The 22,731-nt window shown below is 44.3% G+C and overlaps 1 protein-coding gene across 1 annotated transcript; it reads right to left on the bottom strand.

The window, feature by feature from the left end:
* Positions 1-1,374: 1,374 nt before the first annotated feature.
* On the bottom strand, positions 1,375-21,735 carry LOC115765476 (longitudinals lacking protein, isoforms F/I/K/T). Its single transcript, XM_030709056.1, has 4 exons — positions 21,360-21,735; positions 15,201-15,519; positions 2,151-3,315; positions 1,375-2,036 (listed from the first exon to the last, which is right to left on the bottom strand). Exons 1-4 carry the CDS (start codon positions 21,449-21,451, stop codon positions 1,720-1,722), a joined length of 1,893 nt encoding a protein of 630 aa, XP_030564916.1. The 5' UTR covers positions 21,452-21,735; the 3' UTR covers positions 1,375-1,719.
* Positions 21,736-22,731: the final 996 nt, after the last annotated feature.

Below are 22,731 nucleotides of genomic sequence, written 5' to 3'. Positions count from 1 at the left end.
GCTGCGCTGCAGAGCAGAGCTGCTGCTGCCGCTGCCTCGCTTAGACACTTGGTGTCTTTGGGGCGCGGACAAAAGCTGACTGCTCTGCGTGCGCGCAGCGTTCCAGCGGCTAAGCAGAGAGCTGCAGGCAATCTACACTCTCTCTCTTGTCGTCTAAGCGCCAGCCACTCTCACACACACACACACACACACACACACATACGCGCACACACACTCACACATGCATGGGGCGTTCATTACTGTTTTTCTTTTTCTTCTGAGCTGCACTTGCAGCGGCCTCTCTCTTCTCTTCTCTACTCTTCTATACTTTGAAACTTTCAACTCTGCTGCTTGCACTTATGTACTAAAGCATATTTATTTACTTGACATACATATATATCTATGTGTGTATGTGTGTGTGTATTTATGGATTTATATATATATATATATATATGTTTAATGTACTCGTATTTAGTAGTAATATTATGTAATGTTGCGTTAGCTTATGTCGTATGTATGCATGTATTTATAATGTATATATATATATAAATACATATATATGTATATATTTATATGTATGTGTGTAGTTTATATAATAAACGATCCTCTCACTTCTTACCACGCGCTCTCTTATAATTAGATTATACACTCAACAAAAACTCGGATAAGTTCCAATCCAAAAAATTTTCGCATTTTCGTTTTCGCTTTTTTTTTTTTGGGAAAAAGGAAAAAATACAATTAAGTTGGTATTTTCTGTATGTGTGTGTGTGTGTGTGTATATGTAAATTTTAAAATTAATTAAATAATAGAAAATAATTTAAAAATGTAAAAATTAATGCGATGGTTTTTATAGAGTTCAACATGCTCATCATATATATATATATATATATTATACATACACATATGTGTATCTATATAGCATGTACCGTTTTTTTTTTTATATATATTTATATATATATATAATTTTTCGTTTTTGTTGCTTATTGAATACATTTTGAATTTTGCTTAATTTGCTGTATTTTTCTTTTTAGGTGTTTGTATGTATGCGTGCGTGTGTGTGTGTGTGTGTGTTGTAATAAACAGAAAATCATAAAATTTTATGTCTATTTTGTTTTTTTGTACTCTGTTTTGTTGTTACTGCCTGTTGTAGTTTTCTTTCGTTTTGTTTTTGTTTTTGTTTCTCACACATTGACTTAAACAATAAATGAACAAATTGTTGTTGTTTTGCTTTTTTTTTGTTAATTACAGTGGCTATTTAAAGTGAGTTTGTGGTTTTCTTTTTGCAAAATGGAAAAATTGTTTTGTTAAAAACACAAAATAATCAATTAATTAAACAAAAAATAACGAGTTCTCGACTGCACAAAATTCTTGCATTTTCTACTAATTTTATACAATTGCCGTTAATTTGTGTTTGTTTTTTTTTTGTTTTGTTTTGTTTTGTTTGTTTTTAGCAGCAGCTTAACAGAGCAGCGCGCAAGCTTTGCTCTAGTGAGGCCTAACAGCGCTGTTAAAGCGCAGCTGCTGCTGTTGCTTAACATAGCTGCGCCGCTTAGGAGTTGCTGCTGCTGTTAATGCTGCTGCTGCTGCTGCTGTTACAGTTATGTTATTGCGCGCGCCTTTAATACTAGCTCGTGGGGCGCTGCTGCTGCTGCTGCTGCTGTTAATGTTGCTGTTATTCCTGCTGCTGTTAATGTTGCTGTTACTCCTGCTGCTGCTGCTGCTGCTGCTGTTGTTGGGCAATCAGGACGACGGCAGCTGCTTGGCCACAATGACCCCGGGACGACACTGCTTGAGCGATGTTGTGATGGTCACCGGCTGATGATGACTCGCGCCGCCGGCACCGCCCACGCCCGCCGCCGTCGCGCTGCTGCTGGTCTGCACCTTGAATATCGCTGTAGGCGTGACGCTGCTAACAGTGCCGCCCACATCCTTGGCCGACTTGGCCGTAATGATCACCTGCTTGTTGCCCTTCAACTGCAGGAACGGACGCAGCTCGGCCAGCGCCGCATGCTGTTTGCCCGTGGTCAACGCCAGCGGCGCATCCTGCGCCAGACGATATCCGGCGGCAACAGTTGTGCTGATGATCTGATGATGCGACTGCTGCGGATGCAGTTCCTGCTGCGTATGATGCTGCTGCTGCGTATGCTGCTGCGCATGATGCGACTGCTGCTGATGCTGCGACTGCGGATGATGCTGCGACTGCGCCGGCTGCTGTTGATAATGCTGCTGCAGCTTGTGCTGCTGATCGCCGTCGGCGAACAGATGATCGCCCTCCAGATGCCGGATGGCCTCGACAATGGTCTCCAGATTCTGGCGGGAGCGTGTAAAGACGGCCGTGGCGCCCATTACCGTTGTTGTTGTCGTCGGCTGGTCCAGTTTCTCGGTCTTGACCTTGACAATCTTCTCGTTGATGCGCTCCACCTCGACCTTGGGCGTGGCCTTGATCGCCGCCTGGAGTATGGGCGTGCTCATGCCCTCGGCATAGGCTTTGGCAATGGCATTCACGTTCACCTCGTTCTCGGACTCCGTCGAGCTGTTCGACGAGAGTATCACCTCCTCGTGCACCTGATCCTCGCTAATTATTTCCGCTGCCGCATCCGACTCCAGCTCCTCGATGCTGGAGCAGACCACGACCTGCTGCTGGCCGGTCATCTCATCGATTTCCACATAGGAGACGGTGCCGCCGAGCTCCTCCAGCTCCTCGGCGCGCACAAAGTTGTCCGTGTGCTCGATCACCTCGCGTGGAATGTAGGCGCTGCTGCTACCGCTTCCGCTGCCGCTGCTGTTGGCCGCCGCCGCGGCGACCGCGGTGCCCGGCGGCGCCGTCGCCACGCTGTACAGCTGCCGCTTGATCATCTGCAGCTCGTCCTCGAGCAGGCGCCGCAGGCTGCGCTCCTTCTCCAGCTGCTTCTTCATCTCGAGCAGCTCCTTGGCCGCAATTATGCTCGCATTGTTCAGCTTTGCTCCGGCTGCTGCTGCTGCTGCCGCCGCTGCTGCGCCGCCTCCGGCGCCCGCGGAGAGCAGCGTCATGGGCTCCGGGGACATGGAGCCGAGTCCCTCGTCGGAGCTGTCGCTGATCGTCTGCATGTTGATCACGTTGTCCGTCAGTTTGCGCTTCTTGATGGCCACCGCACTCGCCCCGCCTCCTCCTCCTCCGCTCGTCTCGTTCGCATTGCTGTTGCTGTAATTGTCTCCAGAGGCGCCTCCAGAGGCGCCTCCTCCGTTGGCCTCGTGCTCGCCCACCTGTCGCTTCAGTTCGCTGTTCTGCGTCAGCAGCTGTGTCTTCTGGTTCTCCAGCTCCACAATATATTGGAAGGTCTGTTGCAATATGGCAGCCTGCAAAGAATTAACAGAAGCACATTAACATTTTGCTGTTACGATAACATTTGACATAACATAACATTTAATTAACATTTTTGTTAATATTGAGTGATCTCTTACTTAGGCTCAATCATAAGACTGACTGATTGATTGATTGATGGGCTGACAAACTGACTGATAATGTTTCATACTGACAGACTGATTGATTGATGAAATTACTGATAATCTGATGACTGACTTATTGAATTAAGTGACTGACTGATTGATTAAAAGAATGACAAACTGATTGACTGATAATGGTTCTTGTTGACTGACTGATTGATTAATTGAATGACACATGGACTGATAATTGTTTGTATTGACTTAATGATTGATTGCTAGATTGACTGATAATTGTTTATTTTGACTGACTGATTGATTAATGGACTGACAGATTGACTGATAATGGTTCATATTGACTGACCGATCGATGAAATGACTGACAATCACTGCAGTTATCTTTATATTACATTTAACGACTAAGAAAATATAAAAACATCTATAGTAGATGAAAAATTTGGTTTAAGTCTGTTGATTGATTGTCTTTCAAATGCCGCAATCAATCGATTTTAAGCTATTCCCATAATGTGAAAAAGTCATTAGAGAATTCAGGTTATTTAAGCTAACATTTTCCGAAACTGGATAGACAGACAACTGGTAGATTTTATGCTATATACAAATATATATATAAATATTTTAAATAAATTGTTTAAAGATAAACGTTTTTGCCAAAATTACAATCATTTTTGCAGCAACTAATATGTAAATAATAGAAACATTTGCAAAATTCGTGAATATCTCAATTTTGTGCATCGTGTAAACTTGGTTTCGAACACCCACACACATACAGGCATAAATCTGCATGCACATTCTACACACACACCAACAACAACAACAACGGCAACGTAGTCTGCGCTGTTTACAATGAAACTCATTCACAAGACGCCGCAGAGCGAAGTAGCACAGCATAATTGAAAGAGAGAGAGAGAGAGGGCGGGAGAGAGAGCGTGAGCTTTGATAATTACCGCAAATGAATGCACGCATACATACATGCACAAACACACAAATATCTATGTACATATAAAAATAAGTGCCGAGTGTTGTTGTTGTTGCTACCGTGCTGGAATTTGCATTGGTAGTGGAAGCGCGTTTATAGTAAATAGTGTAGTAAGCCCGTTGAGGTATGTAGTTGTTGTTTTCTTCGTTATGTTAGTGCTGTGTTGTGTTCTGTTGTGACTTGCCCAAAAGGTGAAGGAACTTGTGTCCTTCAAAATGCGCGCGTTCTCAGCACAAGCAAACACACACGCACACACACACACACACACGCATGTATTTATTACTCAGCATAGCTGCATTTGTGTGCGTCAAAGAGCGCATGCAAAAGCTGTTGATGCGCATTTTTGCGCTTGTTTCACAACACTGCAAATGTGCGTGGGCCACACGCATAACGGTGAAAACTGGCATAGAAAGCAGCCAACTGCGTAGGCGAATTGCATGAAAAACAAAATGGCAACAAAACAAAACAACAAACCATCTGGCAACACCCACAAGGAATGCAGCAAGCAGCCGCAGAGCAGATCTTGCTGCAGACGACGCTGCATCATGGCAATGGAATGCGAGAAGCTTTGTGGAAATTCTTTTGCTTTTGCATTTGCTTTGGCTTTGGCTTTGATTAAAAAATAATAAATCGCTGCTGCGGCTGCTGCAGCCATAAAACTCGTTTCACGATTTTACTGGACGTCGCCGCCGCTTGTTGTCGGAGGTCACAACTACAACAACAACAACAACAGCGACAGCGACATCATCAACTAGCGCACGACACCGGCTACACACAGCTGCTGCTGCTGCTCTCTCCTTCTCTCTCGCTCTCTCGCGCTCAATGCACAGCTGTCTGGGCTGTTACGTTGTTTTGATATGTTGCGCACATAGTAAATAGAGAGCGGCTGGCTGAGCGTGCGAGCGTGCGTGCGAGCGAGAGGCAGAGATTGAGTACAGTTTTCTTAGCTTTGGCTGTGATAAAAATCAGCACATTGCAATGTCGCGCGCATATTTTATTAAAACAAAATCAAATAAACAAAGCGCATTAAACATGCACTTTTTTTTCTATGTTAATTTATTCTATTCAGTTTTGTTGCTATTGCGGCTTCCAAAGGCCGTTCATTGACTTTAGCGTGCGCATTGTTGTTGTTGGATTGCATTGGAAACATATTGGAAGAATGCTGCTTAGCATTGGAAAGCTGCAGCACAGCTAGAATTAGCAAGAGCCGTGCTTTGCCTCATAATTAACTAGGCGAAAGTTAAGACGAGTTTGCATTAGAAGAAGAATCTACGAATAATTTTTCTTGCAAATGCTTTTTGATTTAAATCAAATTAATTAAAATATGTTTTTCTAATTTGTATGTTCAAAATATGCATTCCCAATTGAATCGGTATGTTAGAAACCAATCAGAAAGCGTTTTAGTCAGAAATCAAAGCTTAAACACTTATTGGAAGATAGTGTAAGTCTTAAACCCAATCAGAAAGCTTTAAGAATATGCTAGAATGTGTTTTGGTAGGAGAATCCAACTGAAAGATACATTGCCCTAATCTAATTCAGCTGTCCAGTATGTTCTTATTGGACTGCACTTTTCCAATTGCTAAATATCCCTATCGGAAAGCTCTTAGAATTAAACGAAACTTCTTATCGTTTTCTTATTGGAACAAGTTTGGCAAGGAATGCCACACATCATATGGCAGCTGCAGGGAGACCGGCAACTGAGGCCTTGGCTAATAAGAAAATGTCGTCGTCATATCTGCAACGCAGTCGGAAAATGCCGGCAAAAAGCTATAAAAAATTGCCTCAGGCGCAAACAAAAAAAGTTAAAACCACAGCTGTACAATGGCCACACACACACACATTCACACACATATATAGAGTAGGCTATGGGTGTGAGTGTAAACAAAAAGCCGCTCAAACGCGCGCGAGACACTCGTCGCTGTGTTCCAACAAGAATCCCAGCCAACGCGTTCGAGCAAGCAAGCAACCAACCAACCAACAAACCAAGCAACCAACCAGACAGACAGCCAACAAGCAGCTAAGCAGCAGAGCAGCAGAAACGGCTGCGCGCAGGCAGCGGCAGCGGCGTTTTTGCGGCGACTGTACTTTTTTCCAACACACACGGGTGGTGACGGCCGCTACGAAAACACACCACCAAAGCAAGCGCAGGCAGGCAGGCAGGCAAGCAGCAGCAGCAACAGTTCCAATACGAAAAGTTTTTCAATATTCGCCGGCGTTTCGTAGCCATCGTCATAAATGTTGCTAGCATGCTGGGCTCTCTTACACACACTCACACACACACTCGCATGCACACGAACCGTTTGTGAGAGCGGTAGAGTAAGAGAGCGTGGCTTCGTTAAGTTTCGTTGCCATCTCATTTCGTTTCGCTTGAAACGGAAATGGTACTGCAGCAGCGCGGCCGCAGCCGAGGCAGCGGCTGTAGCGAAACAAAAAAAACATGTGGACGGCTCAAGCTTTTGCCGACGCCACTTGCACTTGCTCTCTCGCTCTGGCGCTCACCGAATTAGGCGTGAACATAAACACGTGTGCCGTTCTCTTAATGCTTCCAGTTGCTTCCAATACGTATGGGAAGTGCCCAAGTGACTCGTTCTCTTTCGCGCAATACGAAACGTGTGTATGTACAGCGGCAGCAGCAGCAGCTGACTCGATGCTGCTGCGCTGTTTGCTGTCTGCTTCGTTTCTATAAATGGCGCGTCTGACGACGAGGCGGCCCCTGTTTCTGTTTCTTGCGGCCCTACACTACAATTTTTCTGTTATTTTGGTTGTTTGTTGATTGAATAAAATGCATAAAAATAGCCAAATACTTGCAATGAGCGCGCCAACTGCTGATTCGTCATCAGCTGAGTTGTCAGTTCTCTGTGTAAGCAGCACAAAACTACGCTATTTGTCTGCTTGTATACATGCACACATATACATGCATGTATATGCATGTGTGTGTGTGAGTAGTAAGTGGGCGCGCCCGGGCCACCCAAAAGCAACCACTGCAAATGCATGGAAATAAAAAAGCTATGCGCCATCCCCCTCACTCCCCCTCCCCACTTAGGCAGCTGTGTGGCCTACGTGCGTGCACGCATGCCCTACAACATAGAAACTTGTAGTAAAAACATCTTTGAATTATTGCAAAGTCCAAATATATACACACACACACACATGTGTGTGATTTATCGATATGTTGCTTATTTGCCAAAAATATGTATTTGAACAAAAAAAAAACCCATTTTAGCTTCTCTTATCAACAATTGCATTTGCTTTTGCTATTGCGTTTGCCTTTTTCGCTTCTATTGCGTCGCACGTTTTGTTGGCGGCAAACAATTAGCGCTGTGTTTGTTCTCTGCTGCTTATCTCTATTCGCTCTGCCGGCCGAACGACAGGTGTGAGTGCGAGTGCAAGAGTATGAGTGAGAAAGGCGTGTGTGTGTGTGTGTGCGATGCGAGCTAAAATTGCTCTGCTTCAAGGATAGAGGGGGGGGGGGGGGGGGGGGGGGAGGGAGGGTAACAAGGCAAAGAAAACAAGTCAGCTGACATTAAAATTGTAGTTAATGTTGCTCTTGATGCCGTTTTGTGGGTCTCTTCAGCTGCTGCTGTTGCTTCTTCTTCTTTTCTTTGGTCTTCTTTTCATTTTGGCAAACAAAAGCGCGTGTTTTGCGGCGCGGTTGCGGTTCATTAGCATTTTTCATAGCGCTTAGCTTTTGCATGCCGAATTTTTGCTAAAATTAGCAACACACACACATACAGTTACACATGCACATGTGAGCATGTTTGTATTTACAAACATAACGGAATTTGAGAAGGCCGCACACGTTGCAGCTTCGGCTCATTTTTGCAAAACTTTTTGGCAAAACACACACACACACACAGAGATGTATATATATGCATATGTATGTATGTGTGCAACAAAGTTATGAGCAAACCGAAAAAACAGCTGCGGCTAGCACAGCGCTGCCGGCATTGATGCTTACACACACACACACACACACACAGACACACATAGAGACGGACACCCACATGCCAGCGCAGAGGTCTTGGTTCGCTCGCACTCGCTCTTTCCCACTCAGCTGGTACGCGCCCACAACAATGGGCGCCAAACATGTGTTTTCTACACACTCACACTCACACTCACTCACACTCACACTCACACTTACATACGCAAACGATAATGGGTGACAACATCAGCAAAGAGCGGGAGCGAGCGCAAGAGAAGGAGAGCGAGGAGAGAGAGTGTGCTGAGCATGGTGGCTGCATTAATTCAACACTATTTTTAAATATACAATTTGTTTTTACATTTACAGTTAGCTTGCGGCACAGTTTGAAATTTAACAGAAATGCCGTCATCGAAAGTAAATCGTGGCAGAGAGATTACGCGGCGCGGCACCAGGCGAGGTCAGTTGGGGTCTCAACTGTGTGTGTGTGTGTGTGTGTGTGTGCATGAGTGTGCGGCCCAGCCTTGTTGCCAGTGCAAAACAGCTGTCGGGCCTGGCTGCGCGCTTACACAGTATATATTTAAATATAAACATTTCATGCTTCTTTTTTTATTGCTGCCAAATGTATTTTGCGTTTTTAGCTAATTTTTAACGAGTCGCCGGCGCCGCTGAGCAGAGCAGCTGCTTTTGCCCGGTTGACGGTTGACTCATACATAGACATGCTGTGTATATGCATGTACATATGTATGTATGTGTGTATGTATATGTTTCTATATATGTATATAGTTTATTTAATTACTGTTTGTTTACGCTAACCCAATTCATTGCGAACACGTGCTATGCTGTGCCGAAAAAAATACTCAAATTCTTTTTTCTTATACATAATTCTCAAGGCAACTGTTAAAAATCCGTCGCTTAACATTCCAGGCATAACGGCAAATGCAATTCTAGCTCTTCGTAATGTTGCATAGCGGCAGGCGAGCAAAGAGAAATGCGTTGCCAGACCAGCACAAATGTTGCTGCTGCTGTTGTTGTTGTTGTTGTTGTTGTTGTCGACACTCGCGCTTTCAGCTCCTCATTAAAATTCCATTACAAAGGGTCAATAAAACGTTGAGCCGACCAACGGACGGACAACAACAAGAACACACAAACAAAAGCTCATGGTCAACGAAAACGTTAAATTAGCATACAACAAAAAGCAGAAGAAAGAACAAAAAACTGTTATACGTAGCACACTTTGCTCACGCGAGAAAGGTTGAAAGTGTGTGTTCGTTCGCAAACGATTTGAATTTGAATAGAGCGAAGAAGAAGAAGCAGCAGCAGCAGCAGCAGGCAAAGCAATGCGACGAAAGCACGAAACAAACAACAACAACAAAAACAGCTAGAGCTGCTTTTTTGAATGCCGGCAAAGTTGCAACAATAACAACAAGAGCGGCAAAGAGCAGCGCGTCGCTGACCCTCAAATACACACACACACATTCACACACACACACACACACACACTGTAGATCAGCTGATCGAATTTCATGCCTACATATAAATAGACTTTTTTTTATCGTGTGTGTGTGTGTGTGTGTGTGACTTCACACACAAGACAGCTGTTTCAATTAACCCAAATAATATATAAAAAAAACAACAACAAAGAGTTATGAAAATTATCGAGAAAATGAAATATAAATAAGCGGGCGGCGACATATGACGCCAGACGACAGCCTCTCTGCAGTTGCACTCACTCTCCGCAGTTGCACTCAAACCGCGCGCTGCTCGCACACAATGGCTCGCTAACTGTGCTCGCTGCTGTTGTGGCTTGGCTTTGTTTTGTTGTGTCGCAACGACGCAATTGGGAAAGCTCAGCTTTTTGCCGGTCAACCTTGTTGTTATTGCCTGACCAGCTGAGCTGCTGCTGGCAGCGCTGTCAACGTCGCTGCCGCTACGTTCGTCTGTGTGTGTGTGTAAATTGCGCAGCAAAAATGCCGGTTGAGTTTTGGTATTAAATCAACCAAAATAACAATATTTGTAAAATATTTCTCTTGTTGTTTCTTTGCATTTCGCATTGTTGTGGTTGTGTGTGCTTGTGTGTGTGTGTCAGTGCTGCTAGTTTCGCTTTTTTCACGTCAATTTTGGCTTTTTATATTAGCGGAAAAAGTTTTAAAGCAGCTGGCTCTTTTTTTATATTTTAAATAGTTTTACTAAATTTACGTTTAGTTTAAAATAAAATGAAATTTAATAATTAAATAATGAAATTAACTATGTATATTATAATTTTTTTTGCTAGTAATTCTCTTCTCAGCACTGGCGCGTGTTTTTGTTATTCGAGCGAAATCAGCTGTTGCTGATTCATTGATTTCGCCGCAGTTTACAGTTGTTGCTTGATTCTCTGCAGGCGAAAACGGAACGGAACTAACATACAGATGAGCCACGCATAGACCGCCTTTCCCATTTGCTGCTGTTAATGACTTTTTCGCTGCACTTTGCAGTTGCAGTCGCTGCCATTGATAAAAAAAAAAGCAAACAAGCACCGTTACAACGCAACATACAGTCATTAAATCCGGCGAGACGACATTCCATGTAATCAACACAGCAACAACAACAACAACAACAACAACAACAACTAGCCAAAAGCTCAGCTCGAAAGCCTGCAATTGACAACGGCGACGATCTTTAAGCGCCGCAACAGACGACAGACTGCGCTGCCAACGACCGACCGACATTTTTGCAAGCACACACACACATACACACACACAGTTGCACTTGTCTGCCTGCTGTCTGTCTGTGAGTAAGTTTGTCTGTGTGTGTGTGTGTGAAGAAAACCCACAAAGTAATTGATCCATTGCACTTATGCTTTGCTAGGCTGCCGTTATTGTTGCTGTTGTTGCTGCTGTTAGTTGTTTTTGTTGCCTTGCAGCTTTCTCTGCGCACAGCGCACTCTCTGCTTTCCGCTATTACATTCTTTCTTGCGAAAGTGCCGCGCATTCGCTGCTCTCGATAAGTAATCGGTTTTTTTTTTATTTGTTGTTTGCCAACCCTGTGCATAATCGTTTTCCAACACCATCCACAAAAGCATTTAAGTGCAGCGCGCAGACATTTACATATATGTATGATATGATATTGTCATAGACATCAGATGGACAGCTCAAGTTGTTACAGTAAACACCCCTTGTGGGCGAACATTTTCGCTCAAAACATTATTAATCAGATCACACCTAAATACAAGAAACAATCTGTCAATTATTGAACTGCAAATAAACATTCTGTTCAGTGTTGCAAAATATGCGAACATCAACGAATCTCATCAACATCATCCGGATACTAAATCGCACCCATAGAAATAATTGGCCTTAAATTAAGATATTGTCTGAACATATTTAAAGAGGTTAGGCATATATATGGCACATCTGTAGCAAGGGTATATACATATATATGTATGTATGTATGTATGTATTGGGCACTCGGTTGTTTTTAATTAACCCCGAGGTTGGGGCATAAAATAATTTCAAATAAGCAACGCAGCTGCATTAATTGCATTTTGTGGCCAAAGATAATGCCGCACATTTGTAGCACGCACAGAATATGACACGGGAAAGGGGGAGGGGGACAGTGAGACAGTCGAGAGAGTGAGATGGCAAACGTTTTTACTACGAAATGCAGCTAGCTACAGTTACAGTTATAATGCGCCATATACCACGCACGTAAAGCATATAACAGTACATAGCTGACATAACGGCGCTTATGTACACACATACACATATATATATATGTATGTATGTATGTATAACGCTTGGGTGTTGGCGCATCCCGGACAGCTGCTGGGCTGCAATGCCGCGCCAAAGCAAAGGTTGCCCGATGCCAATGGCCTAGTGCACTGTTAACACCCCCCAACCCCCACACCCCGCCCACCGCCCACTGCTGACAAGTGTCGCCCACCTGCCACGCCTTTTTGGCCACAAACAGACGCGACGACGTCCAGTGCGCAGCTGCGGCAACAAAAAGCTGAACGCCCAATTCCCTGCTAAGAGTTTGAGGGCGGTATGGGGAAGGGGGCGGGGTGGTATCATCCCTTAACCATGCCTGCCGCCTGTCACTTTCCAGTCACAAATAATCGTCATCGCGCAAAACAGCTGCCTACCAGGCGCCAGGCAGGCGCCGATGTTTCATTTCGCCAACAAAATGGCAATGAAACAGGCCAAATCCAACCAACCCCCCACCCCACCCCATCCCGCACACACAGAGCTACAACCATGTGAGAGCGTTGCTCTCAGCTGTGCCAGCGGTGGGGGAGGGGGGGGTGGTGGTGGCAAAGCGCCAGGATAATTGGGCCTGGCCCTAGCCTCACGCAATGTTTTGGGTCTGGGCGCCGACTACAGTGAGCCCTAACTCAAGGGGCAACTCTGCAGTGCACTTTTTAAATTTTTGTCAGTGTTAAAAAACAACACAATTATTCAAAAATAATAACAGTAAAAACATGAGCTGCTTGCTCGCTTTATATGTCCTTTTCGTGTGCACGCTAAGCAATCTTCACTGTACCGGGCCTGTCATTATCATCCAGTGCTGCCCATGCCCTGACTTCGCCGCTGTTTCGAGTTGGGGAATGCTGCCAACTCGGGGGTTGTTGGCGCTTTTGGCGCGCACTGGAAAGCTGCTACGCGAGGCTGGATCGATATTTTTGGAGCTACAACGTAAACTGTAGTATAAAGAGAGGCGCGCACGCAGCGAAAAAAGAAGACAAGAAAAAAAAATAGAAGAATTCCAGTTGTGCGTCGGTTTTACAAACGTTGGATGAGAGGCTGGTGGGTGGTGGGTGGGGTTGGGGGCGAATTCCAAGTACAGCTCCAAATCGTGCAACACTTTAATGTAGGTTAGTTCAGCTGCAAAACACGCGCAGCAGGCAGCAGCGGGCAAACTGTACGCAATTGCGCTGCACTTTGCACTTTGGCGCCACCTAGCGAGCAAGTTCAATGACCCGCCTCAACGAGCGAGCAAATCACAGACTACTTGGCACAGTCGCCCACTCGCGTCTGCACATATGTCTACATAACTGTTATTTACATAGAGCTGTTATATGTACAAGTGTCTGTCTGTCTGTGTGTGTGTGTGTGTGTGCATAACTGTCAATGGCGCAGCGGCTGTCGTCGCCGTCAGCGTCGCTACTTTCTGCAGTATTGCAATTTTTTTTCACACTTTTGTGTCAACTAAAAGCTCTGCATGCGTGTGTGTGTGTGTGTATGTGCATGTGTGTGTGTGTGTGTGTGTGTGTGTGTGTGAGCTGCATTCGTCGTGCGACCTGATTCCGATTCCATTCGTTGTCGTCGTCAGTTTGTTTTCGTTTTAGGCCTAGTCTCAGCCTGACCAGCCCAATCCCCCCCCCCCCCCCCCCCCCCCTTCCACCACAACCATCAGCTTACTCCAAGTTGGTCAAGCTGAAGCGCAGTAATGCTAAGGCTATTGCCATCTCGCTTGCACACAAAAAACTACTACCTACTACAATGTTTACTATGTGTTATAAACGCTGGCGTTGCATAGAAGAAGAAGCAGCAGCAGCTATGACAGAGCGTAAAAAAAAAATCTATAAACTACTTGCAGCTGAGCACACGCTAAGCCACCCACCACACACACCCCCCCCCTCCTCTCATTTCTGCTTCTCTTTCTGGCACACGTCATGACTGTTATACGCCCATTATGTCATTCATCAAGGCACAGCGCTGCGCTGCGCTGTCAACGCCGCTGCTGGCGTCGCTGCTTTAGCCCTTTTTTTGCGCGCGCGTCGTCAAGTAACGTGATATTTACGCGATTTTCTTCCTGTTTACATTGTTTCACCCCTCCCCGCGCAAGTTAACTCTTTAGCTCCTTCTATTGACACACGAGCTGTCATGTTGTTGTTTATGCTGCGCGCTTTTTAGGACTTTTTCTGTTTTTTGCTGCGCTTTTTGTTTAGACTTTGATTTATGTTGGCGAGTTTTGTTTGACATTTTTCAATTTGCAATAAATAAAAGCACCAAAACAGTACTGAAAATCTGGCTAGCAGTGTTGCAAAATACGCCAATTTGGAGCACTCGAGCAAATCGTTGAAAGAGAATGTTGTCTAGCAGCAGAGTCATAAATTCAAAGTTAAAGAAAGTATGCGCATCAAATAAATCTTTCGCCGTTTAATATGACACGTTGTTGATTTACAGCCGTCTGCTGCCCCCCCCCCCCCCCCCCCCCCCCCACACACACACACACCAACACACAAACACATGCACACACAACTCACTCGAGATGTCGCCACAGCCGCCACAACAAATCGATGTTTGTCTCAAGGTGAAAAAAAAACACACACACACACAAATACATACACAACACGCGTGGGTACACAAAAAAAAAAAAAAATGATAGCCTAAAACGGTAGCGGCCGCAACAAGAACAACAATAACAACAACGACAACGACAAAAGGGTTGCCATATCAACGAGACTTGAAAAGGGACCTTCATGTGTCAAGTGGCGCTGCGCTGCGCTGCGCTGCGCTGCGCTGCTGACGTCGCCGCTGGCGTGCACACAAAAGGCACAACACACGCACACATACACACACGCACGCAGATTTTTGAGAAAGTTTTTAGCATGAAAGGCAGCCATTATTTGTATGTAGCAGGCAGCAATTTGTCAACATACGCAAAAGCTGCTTGTTATTGCTGTTGTTGTTGCTTCTGTACATGAAATTGAACGAGGCGTTGAAGCGTAAATGGATAACAAAACAATGCATGTGCATCGTACACACCCACACCAACGCATGCGTGCATGCATGCATGCACACATATGTAATCCAATTAGTGCACTGTTAACAGTGCAGCTCAAACTGTTGTTTTTTTTTTTCTTTTTTGGCTACGTCTTGTTGTGATTTGTGAACTTACCTTGCTCAACTTTTCGCCCTCGTGTCGTGGCAAGAGCGAACGTAAATTCTGAAAACCGGCATTGATGCTCTGCATGCGTCGTCGCTCGTTGCTGTTGGCTATTTCCCGTCTCATACGCTTCTCGGTATCCAATATGGGCTTGCCGCTTGGCGAGCTACCCCCATCGCCGCCGCCGCCGCCTCCCCCGCCATCTTTTGTTGTATTCGATGCGCTCATATTCGATTGGCGACGCTGCGAGCTGGTTGTAACCTGATGCGCCGGCTCGGTGGTGTACTCAATGTGATAGGTATTCTCGCCGCCTGAATCTTCCAGTTGTAATCTGTGAGGGGGAAAGAGAAAGAGAAAGAGTGTGTGTAAAAACTATTATAAAACATCATAATTATAATTGTGAGATGCGTTGAATATTTATGGCACCAAAACCAATTAACTTTTACACACACACTCTGAAAAACTCATTCATTCATTCATAAATTTACAATTCCATTCAATTCAGTTTTAGTTTAGCCGCACACACACACACACACGCACACAAAGCCAATGGGCAGCGCTGCCCAAAGCATCAATACAACGACAAAAAAAATATGTACATATAATCACAAATACAACAAGAACGAACGAAGCAGCAGCAGCAGCATAAAAAGCAACATGTCAGCGAGAGCGGCAGCGCGTGAGCGTGGGAGAGTAGGAGAGAGAGAGAGTGCGCTCACAGCTGTCAAATATGGCTTTTTGCCGTTGCTATTGTGTCTTCTGGTTTTAAGTCGAATTTATATGCTGTCGCCGCACAGCAATAGCATAAGAATTTCAAACAGGTTTTACAACAAGAGAAAAAAAAACAACACACGCACACATGTGCTCTTAAATTTTCAATTATGCGTCTAATGAAAAGCATTTTCACAAAGGTATGCACAGGCCACAAAACATATGAAAACGCGCCTATGTGTGTGTGTGCGTGTGTGTGTGTGCATGTGTGAGAGAAAGAGCACAATGCCTGCGCCTTTGTGTTAGTGTAAAGTTGCAGCACTGCATTCCAGCAGCAAGAGAACAACAGTAAGAAGAAGAAACGTCAGCCGCAGCCGCAGCAGCCACAGCAGAACGTTAAAGACAAGAAACGATAGAAAATCTTAGACGTCGTCGTCTGGGTTGCATTGGTTTATTTTTAGCAACATACCATTACCATCCATAACAAAGGTCGTTCGCAGCAGCAGCATATTTTGTGTTGTGGATTTAATACCCTGTTGGAGTGTGTAAAGAACTTAGTGGGTATGATGTGCCTGTGCATGAAGTTGATACGATTTTTCTATTATCAGAATACATATATTTTTATTTATGTTTAGATATATATTTAAATTCAAAAATATATATATTAGGTAAACATAGCTGCATTTATTTAAGAAAAATTTCCCTTAGCAACTTTTTTTCTTTTTATTTTACACGTAGAGCATCTGATAGTCGCATATGCCGCACTTTTCTGTGCATTCTTCAGTGAGAAGTTGCCAAACTTGGCCAAGCGGATGTTGCTGCACTTGCTGTGGCGGCGGCTGCTGCTGCTGCTGCTGTTATTGTTGCGGCAATTGTTGTTATTGTTATTGCAGTTGTTGTTGCTGCTCTGGAATTTGTGTTTGCTAACAGCAAAAGCCACAAAAGCGACAGCTTCTGCACTTTTGTTGCATGCAAACTATTTTGAATGAAGCTGCATATTTGTTATTTAGCACGCGTTGACAAGTACACACATGCTAATATGCACTTATACATGTGCATATGTTATTACAGTTTGTTGTTGTTGTTGTCGTGCAGACACGCAAGCAACAGCTGTTGCGCTTAATTAACATGCACAGCAGCTAAAAATAGCGATCATGTTAAATTAACAGCGTCGAATTCGCTGGGGCTGTTAAGTGCTTCCATGTGTGCAACTTAACAGCTGTTAACCGCCAAAAATTGCATTCATTTAAAAAGTGCCCTAATTAAGAATACCCTATAGAAATATGAGCTAATTTTTCAGCTCTTTTTCATATATTCGCTTTGCGCTACAATAAAAAACATCTGTTGACTGTTTTTTTTTCTCTTTTTTTGTTGACATTTGAAATAGCAAATTGCAATTTACGCATTTTCTGCATTTCACCAGCTGCATTTGCAACAACAACAACAACAACATATGATATTTAACAGCTGCGGCTGCTGCTGCTGCTGCCCGGGGGCCGACTCTGCTGCTGTCCCAAAGTTCAATGTAGTTCATTGGCCACTTTTCGCCAACCAACCAACACACACACACACACACACACACACACACGTACATGCACAGCTAAACGGAACAGACAAAGCCGAAGTCACGAGTGCCGCCGACTTGTTGTTGTTGTTGCTGCTGCAGCAGTGCACATAAATCGTATGCATGTATATGTTTATGTACGCTTGTATGTGTGTGTGTGTGTTTTTGTAACTATGTACGTTTATTGGGTCAACGCTTACGTCATCATTTTTGCCTGGAATTTGTCGGCTGCAAATAATGCCAATTGGCAATTGCCAATTGCTGATTGCAGGTGAAAAGGCAACGCACAAAATGCATTTTTAATTCATAAAGATAAACTTGAATTAAATATTAACCAGATGCATAAACAAATGAGTGTGTCTAAAGTAAATTGACCTCATTCAGCTGAACAATTAGCATAAATAATGGGAAATGTTCAATGAATGTGGGGGAATGTAAACTTTATCCGCCGGTATATTCACATTTTATCACTGATCAAATCCACCCGTTCAGTGCTTAAATCCGCAAAGGCATCTAATTTCGAAGCCTCATTTTATATGGTCACACTTTTATGATTGAGGACAGAGAGAGAGAGGAAATGCCAAGCATCTGTTGCACTAACAGGCAATCATTGTTTTATGCCCAGTCACGTACACACGCACACTCACACACACACACGCATACATATGTACATCTGTAGTAAATGCTAAAGAGTTGAGGGAAGAAGAAGAAGCAGCAGCAGCAGCAATTGGCGAAATGCGCAGTAAAACGCAATAAACTTTGCCACTTGCGTAATGTGCAGCAAAGGCAACAAAGTAGCATAAACAAATGAAAAAGTTTAGAATAACAGCCCACCTTTACCCCCCCCCCCCCCCCCCCCCCTCCACAGTCACACACACGCCCACACTTAGTCGGCCTTTTGGCGCCACAATTGCAATAAAAAAAAAACAATATAAACAGAGAACGCAGACTGCAAAAGTGCCGTTGCAATTCGATAAGAGAGCGGGCGACATATAACGGTTACATAAGCACACACACACACACACACATGCATAAACAGACGCTCTCACATGAGGTAATCCGAGATGAATATGTGCCAGGTGCAAGGTGCCAGAGGGAGAGGGGGCGAGCGAAATGATATCTTTGCATGTTGCGTATGTGACAAAAACAACAGCTGTTGAGCGAATTAACAGTGAAACAAACTGTCGCCGCATAGAAGAGCGCACACACACGCACGCATACATACAGACGTACGTACGTACAGCCACAGCTGACGCTAGCGTTAATCTTTAATAAAATTTGCAAGTCAAACTATGTGCGGTAAACACACACACACACACACACGCGCACACACAAAAAACAATCATGTGTTTTTCATCAACAATTCAAGCAAACGAATTGATGCCGCTTCTTTCACTCTTTCCTTCGCTCTCGCCCTCGCCCTCTCTCTCTCTCTCACCCTCTCCCTCTCTCACCGTCTTGCTCGCTCATGCACCCACTCTCACTCTCAGGCAGACGACGCGCAGGTTGCCCATTATAAAAATGCCGCATGCAAAAACGCAATGGCAATTGAAACAGCAAGGCGAAACGCCTGACACATGAAACAGCCATCGCCCAAAAATTTGCGCAGCAGCTTTTATCTTTGCGCTTGTATGTGTGTATGTGTCTGTATATATTGTTTTCTTATTGGCAATTTTTTTTTTCTTTTTTCGCAAATTCGCGACGCTTTGCAGTCGTGTTGGCGTTGGCAGCGACAGCGGCAGCGGCTTTTTGTGTATACGTTTATTCAATGAAATGCCGTGTAGTAGTAGTAAAAAGCGCTGTGCTGTGTGGCGGCATCTGTACTTTTGCGAAAATTCCCCTTTATAAAATGCATACACACACCCATACACATACACACGCGCCCACTCTCACTCACTCTCTCCCTCTGCGACACATTGTCGAAGGAGCAACAAGCTTTTGAGTGCAATGCCAGCAGACTCACTCACTCACAGCTTATGTACGCCAGGCAAGACTGCATGCAGAAACACAACACACACATACATACACACACACACATGTGTGCTCCCCTATGAGCGAATTTACAAGCGTGGCGCTGGCAGCTGACGCCGCGCAGTTGCGGCGACTTCCAGTGTGTGGGGAAAACGGAAATGACGCCACACGCATACATATACACTGACAAACCATGCGAGAGCATGTGCAACGCTTTGGAGACTTTTAGCCAAGGCACTTGCCGGGCAGCTGTTGTTGCAATGGACATTTCGAAATGCCTTCAGCTAGCGTTTTTGGCATAAAATCCTAAGAATTTACTGCTGTCCCAAAATTACATGTCCACTCACCGAAGTGCGTTAGTTTACAATAAAGCTAAATGAAAATAAAGCAAAAATAAGAAGAAAAATAAACCTGTCAGCTGTTTTGCAGCATTGCTCGATTTACAGTGTTGATAAAGTGAGTTGGAACCCAACCGCATGCAGTTATACAATACAAACATATGGGCAAATGCCTGCCTTATTGATAAGTCCGACGCACACACACGCACACACGCATACACGCCAAACCTTGAGCCACACAGCTGCCATTGGGCGAGAGGGAGAGAGCAGGCGTTTGGATTCTTTTACGTCAGAGTCGCTGCGTGTGCGTGCGTGTGTGTGAGTGCGAACATATGCTGTGCCGCTGTTAAAAGCAGAAAGGCGGCTGCTGATAACAGACATTTGTCGACCAAAACCATATGATTTTGATAAAATACAAAAAAGGGCCGGCACAACTTTCGCCGCAAGCAGCAAAGCAAAATTCGCTAATAACAACAAATAGAAAAAACTGTACATTTCGATGCTCTCCAGTTCACACATACACACACACACACATGCATGTTTACATTCTCTTTCTTTCATCATTTGCTGCTCATTTGTAGCTATTGCGTGTGTGTGTGTGTGTGAGTGCGTCGCTCGCTCAGGTAGCCGCCGCCGCAGCCCATATGATGATTATAGAAATATACCGGTACAGCTGATTTGGCCGCAACTAATATAAACGCGCCGTTGATTAGACAGCGTGTCACGATAAGCAGCAGCGGCAGCAGCAGCAGCCAGCGTTGGCAGCGCAGCTGTTTCGCACAAGCAGCTGAGAGAGCGAGCGAGAGAGCACAACAGCAGATCGCAAGCCGCGTGCACGAGTATAATTTGACACATGTATTTTACTTATAATTAAGTGTGCACACTATTCTGGCCGGCAGTGTAGCGTGCTGGAATCAATGCGAGAAAACAGCCGTTTTTCAAATATGGCGAGTGTAAAACGTAAAAACAACAAGACAACAAGCAGCAGGGCAGAGCAAACAAAAAAAAGAAGAAACAGAAAAGGAAAAGGGAAAAAAAAGTAGCGTCACCTTTTTCCAGCGAGACGCTGGCACAAAACGAAACGGGCAGAATAAGCGGGAATGCTATGGAAATGGAATGGAATGTCTGTTCAAACCGAGCGCCATACGTTTTCCATACATGTGTGCGTGAGAGTGTGTGAGTGTGTATGTGTGCGCCGCTGCTAGCGTGCATTGGTGGTGGTGTTTTTATGCCGCGTTTGTTTTGTGCGGCAAAACAGGCGGCAAAATTATACGTCTGCCGCGTGCGAGCGCAAGCGAGAGACAGAGAGAGAGGGAGAACAGGCGAGAAGGAAGGAGCGCTCTGAGAAATAATCAATAATTTGCGTGATAAAAAAGGAGGAAAACTAAAGTGCAAGCGCGCAGTTTGTTTATTTCATGTTTATTCCATGAGAATCAAGTAAACAACACAATTCATAACGGTAATGCGATACGCGTTACGCGCGTGTAGAATTATTATTTGCGTTTACTTTTTTGTTATTACTTCTGCTGCTACTTCTTCTTCTTGTGCTTCTTCTGCCTTTGCTGTTGTCCCTTGATCTAAACTTACTGTAACTCTTCATCCAATTCCTCAGCGCTATTGTATTCGGCGTTTTCCAAAATGACTTCCTCCGTTTTAATGGCCAGCGGTACCGAAGACATTTTTTATTTGATGTCTGTGTGTTTGTTGCTGTTGTTTGTTGTCGCGCGTTGCGAATGTAACTGTTATTGGAGCAGGACACACGTGCTTCACTATTTATTTTTATATATTCGTTTGGTTTGTTGCTGTTCTGCTTCTTTCTCTTCTTCGCTTTCTGTTTTTCACCTGGTCCGCTGCTCACACACACACAAGCAAACACACGCATGCACACATGCACATATACGCGCAATCGATCGTTGACTTTTTGCTATGTGTGTGTGTGTGTGTGTGTATTGTCGACGTCGTCGTCGTCGTCGTCAGCTGGTCTTCTGTCTGCTTCTTCTCGCTGCCTTCAGCTGGCTTTTGTGTTTAGCGGCAAATTGTTAGGCAGACACAACACACACAGACAGCGCACTCACACTCGCACGCTCATGTAAACCGCACTCGCACTCACACACACGCACTTCGAAACAGCAGGCGGCGCGCCGTAAAAAATTGAGCGCGACGGCGTCGATGTTGTTGTTGTCGCACAAACACTAGAAGTTTTCACAAGCTTGTGCAAAATATATTTCTTCTTCTTGGCGTTGTTGATGTTGTTTTTGCAATTTTTATTTTGCTACACCACTTTGGCATATACACATACACACATATACATCGATAGATATATATATATAAGCAAAATGGTTGCACTGTACGTAGACCGCGTTTTTATACAAAGCGTCCGCGACGTACGTCTGCTCGGTTCAAAAATTCAACGCAAAATAACAGCTGTTAAGTTGTGCCAGTGTGGCCGAATTGACCAAGCCGAAATATACCAATCATACAGACTGCAAATACCAAATCGACAAGGGTTGAACACAATGCAAATGCACTTGGCGCATGCAAAGACTTGTTTGATTGAGCAAACAATATTGTGCAGCAGTTAATATTCATATGATTACAAAATGTATGTTGTTTGGTTTTAAATCCTAATTTATATGTTAGCATCTGTGACCAGTATTTTTAAAAATGTAACGCTTTAATACTGGTGTGCGGCGAAAATTGTGCTGTTAATGAACATGCGTTCTCTTAGTCTGTTAACTTAACAGACGCGAAGAGACTAACAGTTTGCAAGTGGGAAACTATCGCTGGCTACGTATAATCAAAATTTGATATAAATTTGCCAAATAAACGCTATTTTGGGTTAAATGCAATGATTTGTATATATTTTACTACACTTTTTAATTGGCAAATGCAGGCATGAAAAAGCAACAGTCCGTTGACAAAAATTCAAAATGCGGATATTGTACTTAGTGTGACCAAA

This window comes from Drosophila novamexicana, unplaced genomic scaffold (genome assembly GCF_003285875.2).
Source record: "Drosophila novamexicana strain 15010-1031.04,08,12 unplaced genomic scaffold, DnovRS2.1 tig00000974-arrow-arrow-pilon, whole genome shotgun sequence".
Lineage (NCBI taxonomy): Eukaryota > Metazoa > Arthropoda > Insecta > Diptera > Drosophilidae > Drosophila > Drosophila novamexicana.
The sequence above is the reverse complement of the archived record's forward strand: the minus strand, read 5'-3'. Positions and strand labels throughout refer to the sequence as shown.

Coding starts and splice junctions, on each gene's coding strand:
- LOC115765476 (XM_030709056.1), bottom strand. CDS start 21,451: ATGTCTTCGGTACCGCTGGCCATTAAAACGGAGGAAGTCATTTTGGAA. Junction 15,520..21,359: donor GAATTGGATGAAGAGTTACA/GTAAGTTTAGAT, acceptor TCCCCCTCACAG/ATTACAACTGGAAGATTCAG. Junction 2,037..2,150: donor TCATCCGCAGTCGCAGCATC/AGCAGCAGTCGC, acceptor TTGCCGCCGGAT/ATCGTCTGGCGCAGGATGCG.